The sequence below is a fragment of the Crocuta crocuta genome, unplaced genomic scaffold (assembly GCF_008692635.1).
Source record: "Crocuta crocuta isolate KB4526 unplaced genomic scaffold, BGI_CrCroc_1.0 scaffold99, whole genome shotgun sequence".
Lineage (NCBI taxonomy): Eukaryota > Metazoa > Chordata > Mammalia > Carnivora > Hyaenidae > Crocuta > Crocuta crocuta.
Genome location: NW_027551560.1, coordinates 5,218,187 through 5,228,806, shown reverse-complemented (window position 1 = coordinate 5,228,806; position 10,620 = coordinate 5,218,187). Strand labels below are relative to the sequence as shown.

Here is a 10,620-nt window from a genome sequence, read left to right as displayed (position 1 = left end):
AGACCATTGTCAACAAGTTTTTTTTCTGTAAAGAACAGCAATTATCATCAAGAAAACATCAGAATAGAAGTCATCAGCTTGGGAAACAAAAGTAGATCTGGGAAGATTACAGTGTACTAGGTGGTATGGACAGGGCCAATCAGGCCAAACCCTAGGGCTTTAAGTGGGTGGCTTCGGAGCCACCGCCCAACATCAGAGAGCCCTGGAGATACACCTGCTGAGGGCATCTGCACAGCTACACGATCAGGTGAGCACTCCCGGAGGGGCCGGTGTAATCCTTGTGTAAGTATTTGGGAGGATAAATTCAATGTTTTACTCCATTCGAGTGGTCTAACATCGAAGAAGAAAGAAGGATAGAGTTTTCGGTAGTTCGGTCTAATCAGATACTCATTTCTTTTTGCTTCCTAGGTTTTGAAACATGCATCGTTTTGTCTTCCTGACTGCCCTTTGCTTGGGAATAGCCTCAGCTACTATACAGCTTGATCAAAGTTTAGATGCAAAATGGATCCAGTGGAAGAAGGCACACGGGAAACAATATGGTGTGGTTGGTAACAACTAAAGTATCCAGGGGACCCACCGAGAACGTCCGTAGGAGTTCATAGCACAGAGTAGCATCTTGAGGTCACTCTTACCAAGAGAGTAAGCTGAGCACCATGACTGCACACAGTGTGGGCATGTGTCCTGCTGTGTGGTTGCTGGGGAACATCTCCCAGAAGCATCAGGTCACCCCTGGCTGTTGTTTCTCTTCTTCTCTTTGAGCACATCCACTTGGAGAAGGTCAGTAGGTTTTAAATACAAGTAAAATGATTAAGTTATATGTTTGCCTCTAGGTTGAAGAATGCAGAAGAGCGGTGTGGGAGAAGAACATGAAAATGATTATAAAGCACAATCAGGAATACTCTCAGGGGAAACACAACTTCACAATGGCAATGAATGAATTTGGTGACATGGTGTGTGTGGCAGGGATTTGTTGAACGTTTTGTTCTTTTTGTCAGTACTTTCCCCCAAAATCTCATGCTTGTCAACATTCTAATTTCTTTTCCCTTAAGACCAATGAAGAATTCAGGCACATGATGCTTGGCCTTAAAATCCAGAAGAATGAGACTAGGAAAGTGTTGAACGTCTCTTTCCCTTCTGGTATCTCTGTACCTGTGTATAGCAGGAGACAGATGCCTGCTATAAGTCCTGTGAGTATCAAGGATGACTACTCATCAGATCAGGTATCTCTCTAAGAGGAAAGCCAAAATGAAACTGGGTCCCTTGGTATGGTTTCCTGCTGTGGAAGAATTGGTGTTGCAGGTTTGTTTGTTTTTTAACGTTCATTTATTTTTGAGAGAGAGAGAGAGTTGGGGAGGGTCAGAGAAAGAGGAAGACACAGAATCCAAAGCAGGCTCCAGGCTCTGAGCTGTCAGCACAGAACCCAATGCAGGTCTCAAACCCACAAGCCTTGAGATCATGACCTGACCTGAAGTCTGAAGCTTAACCAACTGGGCCATCCAGCCGCCCTGCTGTTGCTATGGTTTAAAAGAGTTTTCAGATCAATGTACTGTTGTCAGTCTTGCTGTTGGTTTTATAGACTGAGACCTTTATAATTTATTTTCAGGGTCGGTGTGCTTCTGGCTGGGCTTTTAGTGCAACTGGTGCCCTTGAAGGACAGATGCTCCGGAAAACTGGCAGACGTGTTTCCCTGAGTGTGCAGAACCTCCTGGACTGTTCTTGGCCTCAAGGCAATGAGGGCTGTAATGGTGGTCTAATGAGTAATGCCTTCCAGTATGTTAGGAACAACGGAGGCCTGGACTCAGAGGAATCTTATCCATATGTTGGAAGAGTGAGTGGAGCTCCTCACTTGTCATTCCAGCTCTGCTCTTAGACTTGAATGCTTTTGAAGAAAACAGACACCATATTTAGCATTCACATTTTTAATTGTAGACTCTCTATCTGCAGACTGTCAGGACTGTCATTAAACAGTATTAGCCTGGCACAGTGTTCTGCTTAGATGGTTACCACATAGCTACTTTTATTTCTATGTTACATGGAGATATGCATACCTTTCTATATAGGGTACAGATTTCTCCAGAGTGAAAAACTTCTTATGGACACATGGACCACAAGTGCTTCATTGAATCCACACCAGTTAGTTTTGCCTTAAAAAAAAAAAAAAGTTTATTTATTTATTTATTAATTTTGAGAGAGAGAGAGAGAGCACGAGGGGTGGAGGGGCAGAGAGAGAGAGAGGGAGAGGAAGAGAGAGAGAATCCCAAGCAGGCTCCAGGCTCCATGCAGAGCACAACATCCCACAACTGTGAGATCACGACCTGAGCTTAAATCAAGAGTTGGATGCTTACCAATTGAGCCATCCAGGCACCCCTCAAACCAGTTAGTTTTTCAATTTCAGAACAATAAATACCATTTGATCTCCTGGGATCTTTCACAACAAACTTGACTTGGAATTCTTTCACCTGTAAGCTATCTTGAAGTCATGTTCCCAGGAGGTGGATGGTAGTAATCAAGTTTCTTTTCCTTTACCGTTCAAAGGATGGACCCTGCAAATACAGGCCCGAGTATTCTATTGCCAAAATCACTGCCTTTCAGACCATCCCTCGGCGGGAGGAGGCCCTCTTAGTAGCACTGAACGAGATGTGGGCGATCTCTGCTCTTATAGATGCAAGCCTGGATTCCTTCCGCTTCTATAAAGGAGGTAAGCATTTGTTGATGTAGAAATTTAGGTAGAAAAATTAGATAACCACCCTAACAGCAAGAGTGACTCTTTGGGGGTGTTATGCTGAGCGAAATAAGTCAGGCAGAGAAGGACAAATATCATATGTTTGCACGTATAGGAGGATTAGGAGGAACGTAACTGAGGAACAAGGGGGAGAAGAAGGGGGGAAATGGTGGGGGAAAGGGAGAGAGGCAAACCATGAGGGACTCTTGAATGCTGACAAAAACTGAGGACTGATGGATGGGGGGGGATGGGCATGGAGGAGGGCACTTGTGGGAATGAGCACTGGGTGTTATGTGGAAACTAATTTGACAATAAACTATTTGTAAAAAATAAAAATAAAAAAATAAATTAGAGTTGGACAACAATGAAAAAAAAGAGTGACTCTTTGGTATGTAGAATTTTGGGGTGTGTGGATTTAACATAGTTGTTCATTCTGTACATGTAGTATTTATGCCTGCTGTTTCTATTTGCCATGACTTGACCCAAAGCCCCACGAGTTTAAGGATATCACAAATATAATTAAATGGCTGCACAGTTGGATTGGCATAGCTTACTTTACTTTTTTCTAAATGTTAGGCCGTGAAAATTTTTAAAGAGTTTTGCTACTGAAATTAACACTGGAAAGAAGCCCTTAGCTCAAGTAATTTTATGTTCTCTGCTGTTTACTTAGCCTGACATCCTATAAGAGGAATAAAGTTTTGGCAGGTTTTTTTTTTTTTTTAATGTCCTTTGACTTTTATTTTCAAAAGAGATCGTGACAGTTAGTATTTCTTCTGGTGTGAAATGAGGGCCTAAATCCCCACCCTAGCTAAACAAAAGTATCTGATTTTTAAATCTCATCTGAATTCATATCACAAGTGAATCTTGAAATGCCTCCCTTACTGTGATTGATAGGCTGGGTTACTATCACATGTCGTGTGGGAATCCTCACTCCAGCATTGAATATTACTCCTTAGGCATTTATTATGATCCAAAGTGCAGCAGTGAAGACCCGAATCACGGTGTTCTGGTGGTTGGCCATGGCATTCAAGGAAAAGAATCGGATAACCAAAAATATTGGTTTGTCAAAAACAGGTATGAAAATCCAGGAATACATACTTTTGAATTTGAAAAAGGAATCTTTTTTGAGAACACTTCTGAAATTCCAGCAGTGTTTACCCCACCTAGGGGGGAACACAGATAGTCTTGATGACATTAAGATACTACCTCAGGCTTGCTATGGGTCCTGATATAGCTTTGAGAGCACTGCATTTCTAAATTGGAATTTTTTTCAATGTTCTGTAATACATCTGGTTCCAAGAATTTCCTTTTCCTGCTAACGTTGCAGTTTTGTGAAAGGTCTGGGAATAGAATTTTATGCTGGGTCAGAACTCAACCATAAAGAAGAATGGCCTCTCTTGATTCTTCCTGAATCTGTCCTGACGTCTGGTGCACTTTTCAGTATTTGACGTGATTGTTCAAAAAGATATATGTTTTTGATTGTTTGTAATGGTTGGAAAACCCTGTTTTCTTTCAGCTGGGGCACTGACTGGGGCATGGGTGGCTACATAAAAATGGCCAGAGACCGGAACAACCACTGTGGAATCGCCACCATGGCCAGCTTTCCTATCGTGTGAGATGATGGTGAAGAACAAGGCCTTGATTGGCAACCGAATATCCAGGAAATGGATTTTATTATTGTAAAGTTGATCACATCTTATTGTGTGGGGTAAAACACTTGAATCACTGAAGATCTAAATTGTGACTGGATTCTGTGACTGTTCACACTGGTGACGAAATTACTCATTAATCCCTGCTATAATCAACGATGTGTGATTAATTTGCTTAATAACTCTTGAACGTTCATGTTTTAATTCTTTAAATTTATTTTTGAGAAAGAGACAGGTAGACAGAGTGTGAGTGGGGGAGGGGCAGGAGAGAATGACACACAGAATCCCAAGCAGGCTCCAAGGTCTGAGCCGTCAGCCCAGAGCTCAACGTGGGGCTCAAACTCAAGAACAATGAGATCATGACCTGAGCTGAAGTTGGATGCTCAGTAGGCTAAGTCACCCAGGTGCCCTGAATGTTCATGTTATAAAAAGTTGCCAAAAAGTTTTACCTTTTAAAATAAAATTTATTGCATATGTTTAGGTGTGATTCTGTAACTTCTTTATACAAGTTCTATAGAACTTCATATAGAAGATTCATACAGAAGATTCTATATACTTCTTTATAGTAAAAAATGCAACGCTTTGTAGGTAGGAAGAAATATCCTTATTCCTCCAAAATTCTTCCAACTGGTTTAAGAATTTAATTGATATGAGACAGGTTAATAGGAGGGGAAAAAAACTCTCAAAGTTTTATTACATAGGCAGGTAGTCCCAGTAAGAATTTGAGCCCAAAGAAATGGCCAAGGCAGGCAGATTTTTTTGTTTCTGGCAGTTTTTTAAATATATTTTAGACAAAGACAATTATTTGTGAGGAATTGACAGGAAAAAGAGAAAAGCTGTGTGGGAGCTCTAAATTGGAGTTCTTTTTTTTTTTTTTTTTAATGTTTTTATTTATTTCTGAGAGAGAGACAGCATGAACCAGGGAAGGTCAGAGAGAGATACATGGGAGAACGTGAAGCAGGCTCCAGGCTCTGAGCTGGCTGTCAGCACAGAGCCTGACGTGGGGCTTGAACCCACAAACCATGAGATCATGACCTGAGCCGAAGTCAGACGCTTAGCCGACTGAGCCACCCAGGCGCCCCTAAATTGGAGCTCTAAGTGGAATCTGGGCTGAGGTTGTAGATGAGTAAAAAAGTAACATGGTTTCTCTCTACAGGTTTTTCAGCTTTGAAGCCCCATCTCTGCTGATAAGGATGTCTGTTTACATCGTAGTACAGGGAGGGGACCTTTCATATGGGACACTCATTTCCTACTTTCAGAAGGTACAGATGACAACCTGGGTGTCCTGGCACTGGCTGTGTCCCAAATAGCTTCAACTCAAGTCAATATGCCATTTTGGGGTGGCCTCCTTGGGCCCCCATAGTTTCTTCATCTGAAACTCCCCTGGAACTTTACATACTAACTAGCTGAGTGGGTAACTGTGGGGAGAGAAATCCAGTTTGGATTGAGCGGTAAGAAATCTACAAAGAAAAAAAAAAGCACAGATCAATATGAAGATAAAACATGGGTAAAGGAAGGTGGGAAGGGAGAACACATTTCCCCACACATTTCCCCACACATTTCCCCACACCTCATGGAACCAGTCACATAATCCTGGAAATTGATCAGTCCAATTAAATGTGTTTTTTTATTTGATGGAAAATATTAATTCCTTTTTTAAAGCAGATTTAAGTTAGATATTATGCACCTCATTTGGTTTAGATAAAAGCAACATTTTCCACTGAAAATTGCATGAGCCCCCCTGCTGGGCCATCACTGTATCTACAACATGATGACTTTGGAGACCCCCAGAGGCTAAGCTGTTACCTTCTGACTGGAGTGTTTTCAAAGCTTGCCTAGTGGTAATGAACCCTTCCTTGTTCCATTATCATAGACAGATATAGAATGGCCTTTTCTAATTTGCAGTCTCTGAAACTTGGGAAGAAGACCTTTAATGCTGAAGAGAACTTGGAATTCTGATGTATCATCCGATTTTCTATGATTTTTTCAACAAGCGTGTGTGTGTGTGAATCAGAATTTTATGAACAAATGCTGTCACTAAGCACAGTTACAGAAGAGCTGGGTATCCAAGTCCATATGGTACTGACCATTTAGTTGGAAACCCTTTATATGTTCTGTTGCCACATGAAATAAAGGGACAGGGGTGCCTGGGTGGCTCAGTCCTTAAGCATCTGGCTTCAGCTCAGGTCATGACCTCACAGTTGATGAGTCTGAGTCACACATCAGGTGAGCTAGAGCCCAGCTTCAGGTGAGCCCTTCATCTCTCTAGGTCTCTCTCTCTGTCCCTGTATCTGCCCTTTACTCACTTGTGTCCTCTCTTTCTCAAAAAAAAAAAAAAAAGGTAGTGTGGTTTATAGACAAGGTTAGGTTGAAATCTGTACTTTTCAAAGTCTGGAGTATTAATTGAAAGTGTTAATGTTCACTGGGGGCAAGATGACGGAGAAGTAGGGAGCTTTGTGCATCTTGCTCGCACCCATCTTTCAAACAGAGAAGGCCTGAAGCCATAGGACACTGAGCCACAGGAGTTTGGGAAGAGAAAGGGACAGAGTACACTGGGAAGTCAACCTCATAAGTGTGTGAGTGCGAACTGGGGAAGGTAAAAGCGGGCTGGGACCAGAGACACGGAGGGAGGGGAGGGAGCCCCGCTCGCGGGCAGCTGCGATGAGTCCAGGGAAAAAGAAAGAGCAGCTGAAACTGCTCAAAGACCTGTCCCTGGAGAAGAGAAAAAGCTTGGCTTGGAAGGAGAGTATTTTTAGTTCTAGCTGGGGTGCTGACTTTGAACTGGGTGCCCCTGGTCCCAGAAGGCGCCAGGAAAAACTGCTCTGCTGCACTCCCGGCACCATCCCCGGCAGCGCGGAGACAGAGGCGGCCGGCTGGAGGCTATGTTCCCCAGGCTTGACCCCTGGCAGGGCGGGCAGGGCGGAGGCAGCTGATCTGAGGCTGTGCAGATCTGAGGCTGCGCCGCTGCCCACTCCCCACTTCCCCCCCAACCCCCGCTTGACCCCCGCAGCAGGGAAGCAGCGACCTGTGGGACTGTGTTTCTGGAGGTATCAATAAAGTGTGCAGACTGGGGCCTGGAAAGGAGGTCTAGCTTGGGAAATAGAACACAGCCCACCTTGGCTATGCCCGCAGCAAAGGGAGATTGGACCCAAAAGAGAGATTTGAAACACTTGGTTCAAGAAGGGACTGGGGCGCCACCATTTTTCTCCCCACAACCACCAAGGTGGGGCCTCAGGGAGTTGCTGCAGGACACAATGGAGGCTAAGATGCCTACACCAAACCACGCCCATCCCGGCTAGAGAGCTGCTTNTACACCCGCAGCACAGGGAGATCGGACCCAAAAGAGTGATTTGCAATGCTTGGTTCGAGAAAGGACTCAGGACCATTTTCTCCCCACAACCACTGGGGGGTGGGGGGCTTCAGGGAGTAGCCCCGGGACCCACAGTGGAGGTAACACCTGCCTGCACCAAACCACACCCATCTGCATTGGAGAGCTGCCTTTTTGTTTTGTTTTGTTTTTAACTGGAGCCTGGGGCAAGACCAACATGGATAAACTGCTGTGATTAATTCTAGATCAATTCTTTCTATTCAGATATATTCTCCTTTGTCTCATTCGTAAGGCTCCACTCTGCTGGATGGGGTACTCTGGTCACTGGTTTCCTTAAATAGTCACATTTAATCCATTCTCTAGATGTATATTCTACACCTTCACCTCTACCTTTCTCTCTCTCTCTCTCTGGAGTAATCAGACTATATAGCTTCTCTGAGTAACATTATCTTCATTTCTTTCTCCTTGCCTCTAACCATATTCCCCTCCTCCCTCTGAATCAAGCTTCTTAGTCTCTCTGCCTGGTCATTTCATCTCCAATTTCACTTCCTCCCCGCCCTGTCATTTCTCTCTTTGTATATGCTCTTCCATCAGCACTGCATACACCCGGCTCTTTATTTGTAGCTGGGAATTCTGGTTTTATGCTTTTACACTGTGTTTATCTTTTAGGTTTTTTTCTTTTCGTCTTTTTCATTTTTATATGTTTTTATTATTTGTCTTCCCTCCTTCCTCTTTTTTTTTTTGTTTGGATTTTTGTTCCTTCCTTTTTTCTTTTTCTTTTTTCTCTTTCAGTTTGCATGTTTGTTGGATTTGTATGTGCGTTTCTGTGCCTTTGTTCCCTGTGTCTTGTCTGTCTGTTTTCTTTTCCAGGGCTACCTCAAGAAACAAGCCAAAGTACACATGGTGAAGAGTCCCAAATACCACTATGAGTAGGGAAATAAAATAACCAAAGTCTCAACAAGAGAAACCAATAGAAACCATTCAAAGAACACTTCCTGAATGGACAGGCCCTGAACACTAAAAGAGCCCTCTTTAATACAGTAGCACTCTCAGTTGCGGAGTGCATAACAAGCTTTTAAAACAAACAAGAGATTGTGGGGATGAGCACTGGGTGTTATATGGAAACCAACTTGACAATAAACTATTTGTTAAATAAATAAATAAATAAATAAATAAAATGTAGAAACATAAAAAAAAAAAGCTAGCCAAAATGATGAAATGGAAGAACTCTTCTCCAAAGAAATTCCAGGAAGAAATGACAGCGAAAGAACTGCTCAAAACATATATAAGCAACATAACTGTATCAAGAAAATGATCCCATTTACAATTGCACCCAAAAAAAATAAATAAATAAAACCATCATAAAATACCTAGGAGTAAAGCTAACCAAAGATATAGAAGATCTGTATGATGAAAACTATAGAAAACTTAGAAGGAAGTTGAAGAAGACACAAAGAAATGGAAAAACATTCCATACTCATGGGTCATAAAAAACAGAAAAATTATGCAGCCAAGAATCCTCTATCCAGCAAGCCTGTCATTCAGAATAGAAGGAGAGATAAAAAGTCTTTCCAAAGAAACAAAAATTGAAAGAATTTGCCACCACTAAACCAGCCCTATAAGAAATCCTGAGGGGGACTTTATGAGAGAAATGTTGCAAGAAACGCAAGGTACCAGAGACACCACCACAAGCATGAATCCTACAAAGGACAAAATGAATCTACACCCATATTTTTCAGTAATAAAACTGAATGTAAATGGGCTGAATGCTTCAATCAAAAGACATAGCGTAGCAGAATGGGTTTAAAAAAAATCCATCTATTTGCGGTNATCCAGCAAGCCTGTCATTCAGAATAGAAGGAGAGATAAAAAGTCTTTCCAAAGAAACAAAAATTGAAAGAATTTGCCACCACTAAACCAGCCCTATAAGAAATCCTGAGGGGGACTTTATGAGAGAAATGTTGCAAGAAACGCAAGGTACCAGAGACACCACCACAAGCATGAATCCTACAAAGGACAAAATGAATCTACACCCATATTTTTCAGTAATAAAACTGAATGTAAATGGGCTGAATGCTTCAATCAAAAGACATAGCGTAGCAGAATGGGTTTAAAAAAAATCCATCTATTTGCGGTCTACAAGAAACTCATTTTAGACTTGAGGACACCTTCAGATTGAAAGTAAGGGGATGAAGAAATATCTATCATGCTACTAGAAGTCAAAAGAAAGCTGGAGTAGCTATACTTATATCAGACAAACTAGACATAAACATAGTATCAAGGGATGAAGAAGGGCATTATATAATAATTACAGGATCTATCCATCAGGAAGAGCTAACAATTATAAATGTCTATGCACCGAATACAGGAACACCTAAATATATAAAACAATTAATCACAAACAGAAACAATCTTATGGATAAGAATGTGTTAACAGCAGGGGACTTAAATACTCCACGTACAGCAATGGATAGATCAACTAGACAGATAATCACTAAAGAAACAATGGACTTGAATGACACACTGGACCAGATGGATTTGACAGATATATTTAGAACTCTACACCCTGAGGCTATGGAATTCAGTTTCTTCTCAAGTGCACATGGCACATCGTCTAAGATACATCACATACTGGGACATAAAGCAGCTCTCAATAAATATAAAAGAATTGAGATCATACCATGCACACTTTCAGATCACAATGCCATGAAACTTGAAATCAATCACAGGAAGAAGTCTGGAAAACGTTAAAAAACATGGAGATTAAAGAATACCCTACTAGGGGCGCCTGTGTGGCTCAGTCGGTTAAGCGTCCGACTTCGGCTCAGGTCATGATCTCGCGGTTCATGTGTTCGAGCCCCGTGTTGGGCTCTGTGCTGACAGCTCAGAGCTCCAGGCTCTGCTTCANAAAACCATTCATT

The 10,620-nt window shown here is 42.1% G+C and overlaps 1 protein-coding gene across 2 annotated transcripts; it reads left to right on the top strand.

The window, feature by feature from the left end:
* The first annotated feature begins 203 nt into the window (after window positions 1-203).
* On the top strand, window positions 204-4,801 carry LOC144219487 (procathepsin L-like). 2 transcript variants are annotated; one of them, XM_077749495.1, is made up of 8 exons: window positions 204-247; window positions 409-544; window positions 831-950; window positions 1,050-1,187; window positions 1,604-1,828; window positions 2,536-2,698; window positions 3,679-3,796; window positions 4,239-4,801. In XM_077749495.1, exons 2-8 carry the CDS (start codon window positions 419-421, stop codon window positions 4,336-4,338), a joined length of 990 nt encoding a protein of 329 aa, XP_077605621.1. In that variant the 5' UTR covers window positions 204-247; window positions 409-418; the 3' UTR covers window positions 4,339-4,801. The 2 variants fall into 2 exon arrangements, with proteins under 2 accessions (XP_077605621.1, XP_077605622.1); XM_077749496.1 differs by lacking the exon at window positions 204-247 and having other exon boundaries at window positions 463-548.
* The last annotated feature ends 5,819 nt before the right edge of the window (window positions 4,802-10,620 follow it).